The 17,915-nt window shown below is 39.5% G+C and overlaps 1 protein-coding gene across 1 annotated transcript in view; it reads right to left on the bottom strand.

The window, feature by feature from the left end:
* Positions 1 to 508: 508 nt before the first annotated feature.
* The window catches only part of LOC117450518 (xylosyltransferase 1-like), a 37,208-nt gene continuing 19,801 nt past the window's right edge, over positions 509 to 17,915 (bottom strand). The window contains exons 5-11 of the mRNA XM_034088328.1: positions 15,515 to 15,595; positions 14,922 to 15,138; positions 14,233 to 14,409; positions 10,960 to 11,228; positions 7,819 to 8,014; positions 7,323 to 7,659; positions 509 to 4,135 (exon numbers count right to left, since the gene is read on the bottom strand). Coding sequence (XP_033944219.1) covers positions 3,813 to 4,135; positions 7,323 to 7,659; positions 7,819 to 8,014; positions 10,960 to 11,228; positions 14,233 to 14,409; positions 14,922 to 15,138; positions 15,515 to 15,595 — 1,600 coding nt within the window. The 3' untranslated portion in view covers positions 509 to 3,812. The remainder of the gene's footprint in view (positions 4,136 to 7,322; positions 7,660 to 7,818; positions 8,015 to 10,959; positions 11,229 to 14,232; positions 14,410 to 14,921; positions 15,139 to 15,514; positions 15,596 to 17,915) is intronic.

Raw genomic sequence — 17,915 nt, 5'->3', positions numbered from 1 at the left:
CCGAAGCTCTAAACCATCAGTGTTTGCCATCAAAGCTCCAACTCTCCTCGTGTCTCTCTGAGTCCTGACTCCAATTGCTTCAGAAGTTTCCCCCACAGTAAGGGTCTATTTAAAAGTGGATAAATCCACATTTGGTGTTCTAGTGCAGTGGTTCCCAGCATGGGGTTTGGGACCCACAGAGGAGGCGACACCTGGGGTCTGCTAAACAGATTTGTCCCTTATCTTATAAATATGCAGATAAAACTGAGTTGTTAGTAGCAGTAAAATGATGTAAAAATACTTTATTATATGAATACAATTCCTCCAAAATACTTCCTTAATTAAAAGTATATATAGGCATTATGAGGTATGAGGTAGCTTGAAAATAAAACCTAAGTACCTTTTTGGAAGAGTAAATGTGACAGTTACATTACAGTCTTTGAGGTTTTTCTCCATGATGCCCTCGCTCTGACCCACACCGGAATGACCTGTTTATACATCAATCGGAAATAAATCGACAGGCACAAAATAAAGGGAGATTCAGTTTTATTTCCAAAAAATGTACTTCAAAATCGCTAAGGTCATTTATAAGGCATTCACAGAAATTCTTACTACTTTTTTTTTGGCTTTTGGACATTTAGAGTTTTTGATGCTTTCAGAGACCATTTCCTAAAACATGATAACATCTAAGGCACAGCACTACTCCCACTGAGAGAGAGAGAGAGAGAGAGAGAGAGAGAGAGAGAGAGAGAAAAAAAAAAACACAGACAAAAATGGCACTTGACCCTTGGTCCAAAAAGGGTTGGACTGGAAATAAAAGCAACAAACTGAATTTAAGTGTGAGAAAAACATATGAAATAATAATTACAGAATCTGAAAACTTTATCAACATTTAAAAATTCTTATAAACAGTCACATGACTTCTGTGGCACCATCATCATCTTAACTTAGAAACTGTACACCGTCAGAGTATTTTACAAAATACTGAATTACATCGACTCACTCGTTATATGAAAAGTACATATCGGACATAAAATGGCTCTTAATATTCAAATTAACATTGTGCAGCAAAGAAAATAAAATGTCTTTTTAACATTCAGGACTTTCTCTGAGACTGACATGATGCAAAAATGAAGCATAAAGGCAAAATTATTGTATGTGTGTGTTAATTAATAAATAATGTTTACATTTTACAAAAAAATCATTCTGAAAACTCTGTCCATAAGAAATGTATTTAAAACCGAAGATTTTGTGTGAATCGAATGATGCGACATTTAAACCAAATGACTGTTGGATTAACTAACGTTTTTTTCACGTCTTTGTGGTGAACATCTCCTTTAGACCTATATACCCCTCATGCTACATTTCAAAACAAGAGCCCGCTTTGTTTTACAGCTTTTGTCCCAGAACCGAAATAAATCCAGATTTAATTCAGCAATAGGGTTTTTCATGAATAAATCTTAGTATTTTGTTGACACAAAACCATAAAGAACTATTTCAAAGTTAGGCTACCGTCTTGAATGTTAAGCAAAATACTGTTTTTATTTAGTAATTTCAGTTATTTATTGGTGCTCTTGCCCTCATTCTTGCATATTATCTTTCCTAATAATCTCCCTTACAGGTGAACCTATTTTTTTTATATTATGCTTTTTACATAATAAAAGTAAAGAATTCACAACAAGGGAAATGTCCTCCGTCTATTTCAGAAATCCAAAGGTTAAAACATAACCAGATCGTACCTGTTGCTGTCATTTGAACCCTTAATCTAGTGGCAGTAAATGTCTGATATATTTAACAGAAGATGGCTCTTTCAGGGCTACACCCACCAACACTGTGCTGAAACATAACATCTGGTAACATCTGCACCAGGCGACCATTTCAAATAATAATTTATATATAATAGTCACAATCCTTTTTGTGACCATATGCTATATGTAAAGTGCTGACTGTCACAGAACAACAATTCTCAGCTTCACTCTCATGGTTAAAACAAAACATAAACACTCCTCCCCAGTTTTGGTCCCAATAATAGTCACATGGCAACTACACACATTGAAATGATTTATCAAAAAATAGTAAATATCAGTTTTTATAGTATCAAACAAAAGATGGATTGCACCAGCGAGGATCAAGCTTTGTTAGTTGTTATTTGGTAAAACAAGTAACATTTGTAGGGTGGGGTTGAAAAGTAATATTTGGACATTTTCAGGAGAACATTTATTCCCTTTCTTGCTGTAAATTAACAAAAAAATATGATCATCTCATAAAGACTGAAAGCAGGTGGGAAAGGCTAGCCTGGCTCATCTAAAGCTGAATTATTTTTTAAATGTAGTTTGTGTAATCCATAAAAAAACTGAAGATTAATAAATAAAATCTTATGTAGCTACAATTCCAAACTCTATCGAATGAGACTGAACTGACATTTAATCCAGTTAACCAACCTTTCAGATTTGTTTTCACTAACAGTATTGTTTATGTTCAGTGTCTCTGACTAAACTTAAAATATTAGCCAAGTCTTTAAAAAACCGTTACTAAAGCTGTTGTTTACATAAGCCTCTTATGCGTCACTGCTCTTAAAAGCCACACAGTGTAACCTTCATCCTAACTGGTGCAAGCCTATGAATATTTAACGTCTTGGCACAATGTCCATCACAGAGCAGCATGGAAATCTAAACGTGAAAAACCTGTGTCGGTGGTCTCCTCTCCCCCGCACTACACTCAAACTCAACTCTCAGCGAAACACTTTATGCATGGGTATATCTTTTTTTTTTAGTATGGAAGGAACCAAAAATGTTTCGAGAATTAGCTTTTGCCCATTAACTTTCCAGAGTACTACAATCTGATATTCTGAATACAGGAATATTAATTGTGGAACAAATCTCTTCTTATCACATTCAATTATCAATTTATCTAACTTATTTATCTGCATAACTTATTTTATATGTACCTTTTTGGCTCTGTGTTCAGACATACAGAACAATATTCCCTTCCAAGGCTTAACTTGTGCTCTGTTTACTGCTGATAGGTATATCATTACACGTTTTCCATCCAATCATTTCATTATAACTGATACCATTTGGTTTTTTGAGACCAATTATACAAAATGTTGTAACCGTTAGACACCGCACAACCAAGGCAGATGGTTTTGTCAAAGCAAATTCCAGCATATGAAATATTAGCCACTGACTCAAAACGTGTGTAAAGTCCAATAAAATACGCTGACTGAAGGATTCAGACAGTTCTTTGTTTTGAACACTTTTGAATTAAATGGTCATTTTGGCACCAAATAAATAATACAAAATAAATATGACATATTTCTATTGCTTGCTCATGTTTTCCTGTTTCTTCCAGCTAGAGGTGTGCTGCACGTCATCTTGAGACAGAACAGTTATAATTCCACCGACTGGCCAAGATACAAATGAGCTCAAAGCCAGGCGCTCTTCCAGGGGGCTCGGGACCTTCATGGACACAGAGAGTATGAATTGGTCTTCAAGGACCAACTGTTTTATATTTCAGCATCTGAACATGTAACACCTGCCTACCTTCCCCCAGGGAAACGCTCACATCAGGAGGTATAGAGTTCTTCTGACACACCGCGTCCACACACACTTATTCACACTCGCACACAGCATGATGTCCCAAGCAACAATGAGAGCAGCAGACTGACGGAGGACTGAAGGAGATGCTTCCTCTCTTCTACCCGTCGCTGCCTCCAGAGTTTCATTAATCCCTTTCACTGTAACGTTGCACACACTTTTAAATAAATAAATATCAGACAGGACGTGTGTCTTCCTTCATGTGTTCCTTGTGTCCTCCCTCAGTCCGTACGTCTGCTACCTGATCCTCCCGTCCTCTCTGGGGGGGCTGAGCTCAGACTTTGGGTCGGGGCTGGCGGAGCTCCAGGGGGTGAGCTTGCAGCGCTGCATGATGGGACACACGCTGGGGCCCATGGAGCAGACGTCCGTGGCCGACCAGTGGCCCTCCAGCAGGCGGTCCAGCCAGCGACGCAGCGGCGCCCCCGTCAGGCCGGCGTTGGCCTCCGCCTCCTCCACTGCCCCCAGACTCACCGGCAGCCGCAGCACGGGGTTCAGGCCGTGGAAGCTCTGCTCCATGTAGGAGTTCTTGGGCGGGCCGCTGTGCAGCCGCAGGGTGTCCTCTGGACCCCCGGAGGAGAGGGGGGAGGAGAGGGGGAGGGGAGAGGAGAGAGGAGAGAGGAGAGAGGAGAGAAGAGTGGTGAAAAAGGTGAGCACACTCTGCACTAGAAAAACCTTTTGATGATGCACACGCTTTTTGACATCCTGCTGGATCCATTATCACTTTCATTTGTTTGGTAATGTTGTTATGTTGCTATACCAGAGGTTTGTAACAGTTTATCGCCATCAATTGTAGGGTTTCTATGGGAGTCTAATGCGAGTGTCGAAGGACAGAGGAAGACCATTTTGTATTATGTGATATTGGGCTACATAACATGTTTTGACTTTGAAAGTCGATTGACCACAAAAAAATTGTAAATTACATTATTGATTCTTTTCTTTAAAGGGGCCCTATTATACAAATGTTCAGGTTCATTTTGGTGTTTGGTGCCTCGACTGTGACGTGTTTGCATGCTTCAAAGAGGCCCTATTATGCTTTTGGGGGTTTTCCCTTTCCTTTTGTGTGTTGTATATGTTTTGTGCATGTTAATGTTCAGCAAAGGCTAAAATCCCAAAGTTCAAAATTCCCCCTCTGTCTGAAACCAGAGCCCAGTCTGCTCTGATTGGTTAGGTGGTAGGTTCTGCTGAGATTGGTCAACCACTTAAAGATGTCCCACCCTTTAGCCTATGATGTACAGTGTATTGGAGCAGAAGCCAATAGAAGCGCGAGTGTTACATAGTGATGTCATTATGTTATGGAAGTAAAAAAAGACAGTCTAGAAGTGAACATGTTATATTTTAACACACAGGCACCTGATGTCACACACACACTCTGATCAGATCACGTCACCCTCCATCTTCCCTTTATGACAGCAGCCAATAAAACATCACCATCTATTCATATCCCAGGCTTTACTTAGTTATCTCCAAACACACATACACACAATACACACACACACACACACACACACACACACACACACACACACACACACACACACACACACACACACACACACACACACACACACACACACACACACACACACACACACACACACACACACACACACACACACACACACACACACACACACACACACACACACACACACACACACACACACACACACACACAAACACACACACAGGGCCTCTGCTCTGTGTGTGTAATTTAAGTATTAGCTTTTGACATAAAGACTACATTGACCCCTGTGCTGCAGGCATTGTGCCAAATTAGTGATATTTTACTGACTAGCGGAATAGTAGTACTAGGTCACTCCACAAAACGATGCTTATAGACAATACAAGTTACTGGACCATGTAATAAGGACTTTTTTAACGTCTGAAAATGTGCTACAATGCTATATACTGTAATAAGGGATGCACCAATACAAATATTTACTTGAACATATATTCAACAACCTAAAGTTCCTAATCCATAGCAAGACAGTACATGAATAATCAGAAACAATGCTGAAAGAAATCGAAAAATGTATGAATAAAATACATTTATTAGCTCCTATCCTCTTAAACCTACCTCAACGTTATTTCACCAAAAGGTTATTGCAACATGTTTAAGGCATGTTGACAAAAGAGCTAATTAACAATTAAATATGTATTCAATAATTGAAGTCCTGCAAATAAAGTCAGCCTGCCTCATTTTTGACAGTATATTTGATCCTAAGTGTCCTACATGATTTACACAGCCTAATATCAGAAATTACAAATTTGTTTCAGGGGGCTTTACAGATTGTACAGCATACAACAAACCCAGACCCTTGCAGCACAAAAGGAACAACTGCAAAAAACACTTAAGAGTTAACTGGGAAATATCACAGGCAGAGTAGGAGTGGTGCTGCACCTCCAAATTCATGTTTTTCAGTAACGGCTGTGCCCAGATTCACTTTTTGAACGCAGTAGCCCCGCACCACATGCCATGTGACGAGGAGCAACCAATCACAGCTGGCCGACATCTTTACATTTGTAACAGTCAGTCTTCGGTAAATATTAAGAAGAAGTAGATTCTTTTTGTGCCGGGCTATTGTTACCCTGAGCAGGGCCGCCGTAAGGGGGTGAAAAGTTAGGACGATTCTAAGGGCCCGTGACTGACAGGGGCCCCAACAAATGTAGAACATTAAGAAAACATTTTTAAGTAACCTTTCATCAATCATCAATAATTAACATTAATATAACATTATATTGATAATGTACTCACTAAACTTACGATTCATTTAACTTATTTTTGTTCGAAAAGTTCATTATCCAAAGCCTCTGTACACCCCCCTCTATTTACATGTAATGGTTTGGTCCTGTCTCCAAACGCAGTGCGGCACCGCATTTTCTAGCAGAGTAAGAGCATGTGAGCAGGGATGCGAGTACTTACATGTGTACGATGTCTCAACGACTAACAAAGTCAGGCTTTCAAAAAGAAAAGAAAGGAGAGAAAGACAAGAGAGAGGGACTAAAGGGCGACAGTATGTCACCCAGTGTTGCTCTGATTTAGCACCACCATCAGGCCTTTTCATTTCCATTTCCGTTTTGTTGTCCGTTTACACTTTAATACCCGCTTATTTTGTAGTTGGTATATTTAATTAAAAAATCTGCTGCTTATGTTATTTTTTTATAGCATTTTATAAATGATAATATTGGTGTTAATGTTCACTTTATTTTAATTTACGAGGTCATGTATATTTAAGTTATATTTATTTTTGATTTATGAATGTTCCATTCAAAAATGTTATTAAAAAGGCACATACACCATAAATTAGTATTGGACTACAAGATAGATGCAAGCCTGTACAGGTAGAGTTATTTAAAGCATACATGAGTCGGTTGGGTTCTGGAGGTGTGGTTACAGTATAGTGCTTGGTTGGCGTGGCCTGGGCCTGGTGGTGGGGCCCAATGTGATATCTTTTCATGGAGCCCAAAATCCCTGGCGGCTCCCCTGACCCTGAGGTTAAAGACGGCTGATCAGGGCTGCTGAAAGTCTACACATCTTCCACTGGAGACCTGTTATGTCTGCACCTTAGCTATTCAAATCTATCTAAAAATATTATAGTCCTTGACATGGTTTGGCTTATGTACGTTTCTTGCCGTTCTAAGTTTGTATCTTCTTGGTTGATCACTTTTAATTGAGTTAGTATTAAAGCATCAGCTAGATGTCATGATTTAATGTGTAGATGCATTTAGGGTGTCTCCCCCCCTCACCTTGCTGAATGGGCTGCTGCCGGTGGAACTCGAGCGGGGCCATGATGAAGCTGGTCTGGCCCAGCAGGTTCCAGTGGTGCAGCACCCTGAGGGTCCACAGGCCGGGCCTCAGCGGGGGGCTGAGGGGCGGCCGGTAGTGCGTGACCTCGGCGGAGGCGTCCACCAGGATGTCGTAGGTGGCGGCGATGACGTTGGTGGGGTCGATCCACACCACGGTGGCCGTCAGGTTGGTCTGGCTGCGGCTCCAGCGCTGCACGGCAACCGGCTCGTCCCTGGGGCCCAGCAGACCCCCCCAGTTCCTGAAGATACGCTCCTTAGGGTCCCAGTCCGCCCCCACCTGGAGAACAGGGAGAGGGTCATGGAAGTGTTTAGGTCCCTGAGAACGTCAACAAGCTAGTTTTCTGGCTGTGTTAATAAACGACTTTCTATTTTCTCAGAACTTCTACATACATAATATCACCTACTGGTCATAACAATGTACTGTGTGTGTGCTGACCTGGACGTGCTGCAGCCTGTTGTTGGGTTGGGGGGGGCTGGCGGGGGTGTAGTGGTCTTTGGAGGTCACCCAGGTCTCCAGGCTCTCCAGCTGGGCGGAGGCTCGGTTGATGGCCACGTGGCGCAGAAGGTAGCCCTGGAACTTGTCTGACAGGAAGTAGAGGTGGACGGATACGGGGTGGCTCGTGGACATGAACCTGAGAGAGGAACACACACTGTACTGAGAACATGCTGCAATGAAGCGGACACATTTAAAAACATCTTTGCAAAGTTACATTTCTATCTTTGTCTTTTTAAAGACAAACAATATTTTTTTTATTTTAGTGACACACTAAACTAGCATTATTTTATTGAATATTTGTGTTCTATTTTATGATATACTATACTATAATGTGTATGACATCTTTATGAAATCCTCAATTTTCTTTAGTTTTAATGACATTTTTTATGGCATGCTATACTTTATACTTTTTTACATTATATTTTATGACTTTTTTTAATGACATATCATAGCCTAATATGGCATATTTTATAACATCCTTTACCAGGGGTTTTCAAAATGTTGATGACTAAGGAGTGCACACACAAAACTGAATATGAAATAGACAACAGATTGTTAAAATATAATATATGCATTTTATATCATGTGCACAAGAAATGTTATTGTCCTTTGAGAAGCTAGGAGTTTTATTCTTGTCATGTCCCTCTGTTCAGAAGACTTAATCAGTGTAAAACACGGGTTCAAAAGAACTCTTGAATTCAGAGCCCAGAAAACACCTGGACCTTAGTTAGCAGTTTTAAACTGATACAAACCCATCATGGAAACCCACCTGTAGCATGTGATCAGCTGTACAGAAACATGAGATGAGTCAGAATGGAGCAAAAGCATGAACAGACTGCTTGTTAAATTCCAACAGCTTAGCAGTGGGTTCCTAGTAGAGCTCCGTTTTGGATATGGATGGAAGCATGTTTAAATATATCCACACATTAGTGTGTTCATGTTCTCAGACTGAAATCACAAGTTGGGGGAACAGACAAGTCCTGTTTTACTCCTGCACCCTTGTCCCCCCTTCACATACACTTCCCATAATGCTGCCCCCACCCATCCCCACCCAAACTCCAACAACAACCACCTCCTTGTACCTACTGTGGGTCTCCACCCCTCCACACACACACACACACTCTGCTGGAAAAATCCAGTCTGCAGACACTGTAGCCTGGTTGTATCCCAGGACAAGCTGGAGTTATCTTTATATTTAATTTGGACACGCACACACACACACACACACACACACACACACACACACACACACACACACACACACACACACACACACACACACCCACACACACACACACACACACACACACACACACACACACACACACACACACACACACACACACACACACACACACACACACACACACACACACACACACACAGGTTTAGTGAGTCTAGTGGAAAGACACATTTCATCTGCACGTCCTCCTCGATCCCATCAGACAGAGATTCAGCAGTGTCTCTCTGCCTAAATGTACTGAGCCAGCGACTGAATAATCCTGATACACTTATGGTGGCAGAGGACTTCATTGCATTGTATTCATTTTGATGTCCCAAGTATTGTATGTTTCATTGTTGAAAGTTTTATTGCCCGTCTTTTCGTATAGCCAAAAACAGCTCTACATGACAATAAGGCCATTACATCGTAACATTTGACTTGAGGTTGTTTTGCCTTTAGTTCGCATCAATGAATAAAACCAAGTCCAAAGTGATCCATCGTTGCCTTTTTGCCACGTTAGCAGATTCGCTTTTCCTGTCGCACTGACTAATGACACAACTAAGAGCTCTTAACATGAAGCTTAAAGGACAGCTGGCCAACACTGATTAGATAGCTTGGTTGTATATTGGTAACCACCAAATACACACACCGCACACACCATTAATCACCAAATGTGGTCTCAATGTTTGGTTCCCACCAATGTTTGACGGACAGAATGTTAAACCAAACCAAACAATCCAAATCAAACAGGCAAACACAAGACTATTTTAACCAAACAGTCTTATCTGTCTCAGGGGAGCACATGGGAAATCAAACTTCTGCTAACTGACAAGCAAGTAATGCGGCAGGATTTATTTATCACAAATATGATACAATTCAGCGACCCGGCCAAATGTCATGCCATACAAGTGGCAAATGAGAAAAATAGAGAAAGTAGTTTATCATATCGTTTGTGAAATGTTTGCCCAATGACAATCAAGACATGGATTTAACAGCAGTAACATCTGTGCTAAAATACAGAGTTAGATTACTGAACCGGGTTTGTCTTTTTGGGACTTGGACCAAAAACCCACTTTTCAGGCTGTTTCGTTCTAGGTGTTTTGTTACATCACAGTTTGTTGGACAACATTATGACCAACCGAATTCAACCAAACAGGTTCAGCATGAAAACATAATGTTTCCAATCTACATTTTAACTCATGGTTCTGTTTCAGGGGACCGTTAAAGGAAATCATGTTTTTTCCCACTGAATCTCGAGTGTTTGTGTCTTTTCTATAATATTAAGTAAAACCTTGACATACTTACATTTTACTTATAACAAAGTATTTACACTGTGGTGTGACTACTTTTACCAAAGTAAATATCCAAGTACTTTGTCCACCACTGATTATTGTATTGGGAGAACTTTATATAATGTGGCTAATACAGTACCAGTCAAAAGTTTGGACACACCTTCTCATTCGAAGGTATTTATTTATTTAAATGTGTTTATACATTGTAGATTAATACTGAAGACATCAAAACTATGAAAAGACACATATCATGGAATTATGTAGTAAACAAAAAAAAAAAAAAAAATCGAGAATATGTTTTATATTTTAGATTATTCAAAGGAGCCCCCGTTTGCCGTGATGACAACTTTGCACACTCTTGGCTTCTCTCAGTCAGCTTCATGAGGTAGTCTTTCATAGTTTAGATTATTCAGTATTAATCTACAATTAAAAAAATAATTAAAATAAATAAAAACCTTCGAATGAGAAGGTGTGTCCAAACTTTGACTGGTACAATACATACACATTTCTCTCACAACACAAATAAAAGTAGGTTTAGTTTTTCCTCTCACATGTGGATGTTTTTACCTGCAGCTGTTGTCATTGGGGTGTCCCTGCAGCGAGCTGGCGGCGCGGGACAGTCCCATACGAGTAAAGGCGTGGTAGTGGCTGAGCGTGGAGTCTGATAGGCTGGCGGGGCCGTCCGTCTCATGCTCATAGATGTTTTCCCAGTAGGCCTGGAGCCCCGGGGTCCCCGAGGGGTGAGATCCAAATAGGTAGGAGTCCAGCTGGTTGATGATCTCCTGGCTCACGCTGGCCTCAAACTTCCTGGCGAAGAAGGTGGGTCTCGACGCTTGCTGTAGTCAAAACATACAAACAAAAATGAAGGATGGTTGGAGTAAGACCAACTTTAAAAAATATATATTTTATTTCTTTTATATGCCTCAGATTCATAATTGATTTTTTTTTTTATGAAATAAAAGAAATACTGAAAATATTGATATAAACAAGAGACGTTATGGTAAAAATGTGCACATTGTAATACAATAAATACAATATAAAACAACTATGTAAAAACAACATATGTAATGCAGTATAACATTATAATAATGCATTAATACAAAACATTACACATATAAATACAGTATACTTGGCATTTTCTCATCTTGCAATTCTGACTGATTATTCATCATGGATACATTGTTCTATGAAAATTATTTACCATATAATTCTTTTATGTTGCCATAAGATAAAGGTAGAAAAAGTGAAATTATTTATTTGATTAATTATTTATTTCTCATTACATTTGTTGATAAGGATATAATGAAGTTAGTCCAGAAGCGGCTGCATTTATACCCTACACCTTAGAAAAGAGGGCCTCAGGGAGGGTGTCGGGGCCAGACTGGAGGCGAGGCACAAACACACACACAATTCATCATGTCGCTGTTTCTCGAGGAGGCAGGGCGGGCTCCATGCTGTCATGACCTCACCCAGCCGGCTCCTGGTGGCCCCGGCAGCAGCGGCGGGCCAGGAAACCCCAACATAATGAGGGCCATGCGGACTGCAGCGAGCGGCAGATTTATCTCAGAGGTTATTCTGGGGCCGTTACCTAACAATCTGTGTCCTTACACAGCTTAATAAAACAGAGGAAACCACTAGTTAAAGGCTTTTTGTTTTCCTTCATCAGAACATCAGAGGGAAACTTTATAGAAGTGCCTTTTCTCTATGTGAACGAGGTCAGCCAAATATGACTCAAGCAGCTGCTCGCCTGTAGGAGCAGCTTTATTTAGTACACAGGTTTCACAATTGTGAACATGCCTTTGGATTTTACCTTTTACAGCAGTTTTATCCATTTTTTTTACAACATGGATTTACTAAACAAACAAATTCACGACAACATGAGATGGAACATCTTTCATTATCTATTAATCTGCGTATTATTTTCTTGATTGTTTACTTTTTAATGTCTTAATTTGTTGATCCAAACCTCAAATATATTCACTAAAATATGATATAGAACATAAGAGCCGTAAGTCTCCTTATTTGAGAGGCTGAAAACAAAATGTTGTTTTAAAATAAAATATTGTGTGATATTGTCATAATTAGTGCATGAAATGTTTGATCTTTTAACCACAAAATGTGTATAATTTAATCATAGAGTCTTAGTGGACATTTGGGCCAAGTTTGAGGAAACTCCTTCCAGGAAGAAACCTAAAACACATTGATTTGGTTAAATGATGGAGAGAAAAAAGAGTGTGTGTAGTACTGTACATGTGTGTTCCTGACACTCACATTCAGGACTCAGCCTTTCTAGCAAGCGAACCCGCACATTATAATAATGATAACTTTAAAAAGCTCAGCAGCAACTCGCTACAGAGCTCTAAAAATACCAAGAGTCCAGCTGTTTCCAGCACCAGCTCCTCTCATAGAAACCATCCGAAGCCCGGCCACAGAGTCTGTGGTTACAGCGAGCCGAGGGCCGCCGCTCCGAGGCCACTGCTCATTTGTGAATACGGAGCTATTCTGGGCCACAGAGGCCCTGAGAAGGGAGGGCGGGCATAACGACTATCATCTCTGTTGCAAGGCTGCAACATTATCACAATTAAAACAACACAATCCAAAGAATGAACACCAGGGAAAGCTTTGAGATTAACAAGAAGTTCAAACCACACCTGTCACATTTGTATATCTTCAAATCAAATTAAACACTAGCTTTGGAAGAGCCATTGAGAGCCAGAAACCTAGCCCGCCCTTGAGCCACAGGAGGTAGAGTGAACTACTGATCGTTGGGTTGGTGGTTTGATTCCTGGCCGCTGGGGTCAACATGTCTTTTAGCAAATGAATAAACCCCACATCGCTCCCATGGCCAACAGTGTGTGAGTGAGTGTGTGTGTGAATGTTAGTCTCCCTGAGCAGGTGGCACCTCTGCCTCTGTTCAATATGAATGTGTGTGAATGGCTGAATGAATGCTGATTTGTTGTAAGGCACTTTGAGGGGCCGCAAAGACTGGAAATCAATATAAATGCAGTCCATTTACCAAAAGGATAAAAACTGCTTGAATCTTTCATTATATATATTTGAGGTAATCTTGTTTTCTCAGAGTTCAGAGAACTTCCAACTTCGTGGTTTTCCTTTCTAAAAACCAGAATCCACAGTATTTTCCCCTTAAAATAACACTTAACAGTTAACACACATTGAACTCACCCTCTACCTCATTGCATATACATTTAAATGTAAAAAGTGGCAACTACTTACATAAATAGTTTTCTTTGTTTATATTTCTCTAATATTAGATATATCTATAATAATATAGCTATAATAATGTGTTCTAACTTAAAGGTGGGGTAGGTAAGTTTGAGAAACCGGCTCGAGATACACTTTGTTATATTCCATGGAATGCTCTTAACATCCCGATAGCAATGAATATCTGAAGTGCTTTGACAAAAAATCCATTAAAAAAATCATCTGTGGAAGCCGTAGCGCTGTAAAAAGCACGACCAATCATCTGAGCCGGCCCGGCTAAAGTAACTGGATGGCCTACCTGCCTGTCAGCCTTCCATCTGGGCACAAATGTATCTCGTGCCCTCATTGGTCATGTGCGCGTTCGTGTGTGTTGGAGGAGGGGCTCTGTCAGGAAGTGGCAGATTTGTTCCGGCTGTGTATTTTCAAATTCTAGCCACTCGAGCTGGTTTCTCCAAAATGACCTGCCCCACCTTTAAGGTTTAGGTTTTGTATATTTTATTTTGTATTGACTGCCTCATTAACATCAAAACCATTTCCAGAAATTAGAACATATAAACTACATCTATTCCATTTCAAAAGTTTATATCAAAATGAGCTTAATTTAGTTTAAAGTCTCACCTGGAAGCGCGGCAGGTCGGAGGTCTTGAAGTCGTTGGGCGAGCAGCCGCACCAGTCCACGATGTGTTTGTACTGACATTTACATCCCAGCTTGCGGTTCCAGTTGGTGAGCCTCAGGTTGTTGTCCACCATCGTCTCACAGTGGGCGCTGTTCTCCAGAATCGTGTGGAAGAACGACTGCAGGGACAGAAAGACACGCACGTTTATTCTCTTCAGTAAAAGCGATTCATCTAATGTACTTTCTTTAATTGATGCAATATGATTTTGATGCGCCAGATATCTGTTTTAAAAATAAGTAACATATTTTATATGATTGCATCTTAAAATCTAATTTCTGCCAAATTCTGATATGCATATTTTGTCTGTGACAAATAAAGAGAATAAGGATATTTTTGATCCGATGTTTCAAAAGATTCAATAAATTTGACGTTTGTTAAAAGTTAAAGTAATAGAAAATGTCCATCACAAGACTTCAGACTGCAAAAAATATAAAATAAAAATATTGTGAGATTAATTGATGGTTAAAATAATACAAAAAGTAATAATTAATTACAAGTACAATTATAAAGTAGCATAAAAATGGAAATACTCGAGCAAAGTATCAAGTAAAGTACCTAAAAAATGTCACATTAGTGTCTGTCTGTCTGTCTGTGTGTGTGTGTGTGTGTGTGTGTGTGTTCGTGTGTCACCTCAGCAGGCAGCAGTGTGTAGGCGTAGAAGCTCTTCATGCTGCTGACCAGCTCATCTTTGGAGTTCACCACGTAGTCCACGAAGGGCCGGTTCAGCAGGAACCAATCAGAGCCTCCGTCCACCGCAATGCCCTCTGGGATCTTACGGTCCCCGAGACGCCACATGTGCGTGTCACACTCGAGGAACAGACGGTCCAGACCCTGCTTACGAATGAATCTGAGAGGAGTGTCCAGAGTTTAGATGATGACTCAAACTGACATACAGACAGATGCAGTGAGCTACACGTATACTGCTTTAAGAAACTTAACCTGTGTAAGCGGCCATTTTATCTTAATAATATAATGTAAAACTCTTATGATATACATATGATATCTATAAGGTGTGTTAATTGTAACATCTAAATTAAAACTGTCATTGTTTTATTGAAACTCATGCTGATGCTAAGAGGAAGAACAGAAAGAAGAAGCGGAAGTGAAGAGTAATTATTATCTTTTTACAAAAAACAACTACCTCCCCTAAAAAAAAATAAGATTCCAATCAGCAGAGATTTTAAAGAGGAACTGTGATGAAGATTGAACTCTCTTTTTCTCACCGTGCGTTGTCTCTGCCGTGAGATTTGATGAAGTTCATGTTGCGGTACTTGGACAGGAACGCCACCAGCAGCTCGTTGGTCCTGAGGGGAGACATCGGCTGTCAATCATCCACTCAAAACGTTTGAGAGAAATGTGATGACATGACAACTATTGGATATATAAATGGTGCCTTAGACATGAATGTTGATGGTGGATTTCCACCTAGCACCATCAGATACCACATGCTCATACCAATGAGAGAGGAAGTATTTAGATCATTTTCTTTAGTTAAAACTAGTAATACCAATAAAACCCACTAAAAAGTAAAAGTTATGCATTAAAAAAAAAATCCTTAATAAAAGTATAATGATTTAAATGTTGTATGTAAAAGTATAATAGTGTCCCAGGCTTCTGAATTATTCTGTATATATACAGTATAACACCCTTTAATTATTAATACATTCAACTAAAAGCTTGGTTTTACCCTTGTAGGTGGTTGAGGTGCAGATTATTCTTTAGCCCAAAAATAAATAAATCCACATTTAACTTAATGAATTAAAATGTTTGAAACATTTTTTTGCTTTTCAACCTTTCATACCGTGAAAAACATCTTATCGCATCATTCTGTGTGTTTGGAGAAGCAGAACAGAATCACGCTGTGTTTGCAGAAAACAGTGTTTTAAGGGGGATTCTCCTCGTAATGATTGTAAGCAGGATGCCATTAAATATTTCAACGATACGTCTCTTTCTTTTAAACAATGCAACACAATCTTCCATTTAGGGGAATCAGAGTCACTGTGTTTGGGACAGCTGGGCCTTTTATTTAGTTTCCTCTTCAAACTGTGCGGAGCTGCAGTGTGTGGTCTGATGCAGACACACACACACACACACACACACACACACACACACACACACACACACACACACACACACACACACACACACACACACACACACACACACACACACACACACACACACACACACACACACACACACACACACACACACACACACACACACACACACACCTGGGCTAACTTTGATTACAGTCGTTAAGACGCTCCGCAGGCGTGCATGTGTGTGTTTGTGGGCATGTTTATGTTCATCGGTATCACACACACACATTTAAATCTAACTGAGGCTGCTGCAACGTGGATGTAATGAAGTACATTTTACTCAAGTACTGTACTTAAGTACAACTTTGAGGTATGTGTACTTACTTTAGTCATTATAATAAATTCAATTATAATAATGTTATGCTACTTTGTACTTCTACTCTATTTTGACAGCGAATATTGTATTTCAAGTATATTTATTTGCCAGCTTTAGTTACTTTACAGATACTGATTATTACCTAATAACATATATTGATAAACTAATAAACATTGACATAAGACATCCAGCAGCAGTATACAAAGTCATTCAAACTAGCTCTATCTTTACCAGTCAAAGATGTATTAAAAGATCAATAATCAAAATCCAGTCATTGAATATATATGATTGTGAAATAAGCCATTATGCTAAAACCAAGTGTATTCACCATTCGCACTGCAAGTATATATTTTTTAAAAGAAAGTAAAAGTACTAATACCTAACCGTGAAAATACTCCACTACAAGTACAATTCCTGCAGTCAATCGCTTACTCAAAAACACTGCATCAGAAAAACCCCGCTCAGTATGGATTGGGCAGTAAAACATTTCCTGTCAGGGTTTTATATTGTATATGATGTTTCTGGATCAACATTACTGCTGCATTGTGTTGTGTTTTACCGCTGTGGATGTTTTTAAGTACTTTATATCTGTTGGCTAGATTAAACTCAGTCTATAAGATCATCACATGTTTGTAGCTTTGCCGCTGTCCTGTGAGAACCATGTATCTCTGAAAAGTCAACTTTTCATGAATTTATCAGAAAAACTGTTCATTTGTGACAATGCATTTTCTAGCTGATGCATCAGGTTTTTTTTAAGACTTTATTGATCTCCTGTAAGTTAGGAGGAGTATCTTCTCAATGCATACAAGGAACACTTCATCCTTCAGTTTATTACAAGCCTTCAGAATGATCTGGAGATACATGGTGTCACTGGACAGGAAGGAGACAATTGTAATCAGAAAAAACTATATTAGTTTACTATTTTATACTAGATATAAAAATATATTAAAAAACTAAAGATAAAAGATAAATTAAGTGGGGTAAAAAGTACAATATTTACATCTGAGTTGTAGTGGAGGAGCAGTATACTCTTTGTTGACTCTATTGTATCTGTTATTTCAATTTCATTATTTTTCTTTCTCTACAGTCCGGATCACGTGTGGACAGTCTTTTAGGTTATCAATAAGAAACATAAGCTAATACTATGCACATTGTTCAAATCAATGTGATCGGTTATTTGTTTTTCTGTCACATTATCTGATCATG

This window comes from Pseudochaenichthys georgianus, chromosome 8, assembly GCF_902827115.2.
Source record: "Pseudochaenichthys georgianus chromosome 8, fPseGeo1.2, whole genome shotgun sequence".
Taxonomy (NCBI): Eukaryota; Metazoa; Chordata; class Actinopteri; order Perciformes; family Channichthyidae; genus Pseudochaenichthys; species Pseudochaenichthys georgianus.
This window is presented reverse-complemented; position numbering and strand designations above follow the sequence as displayed.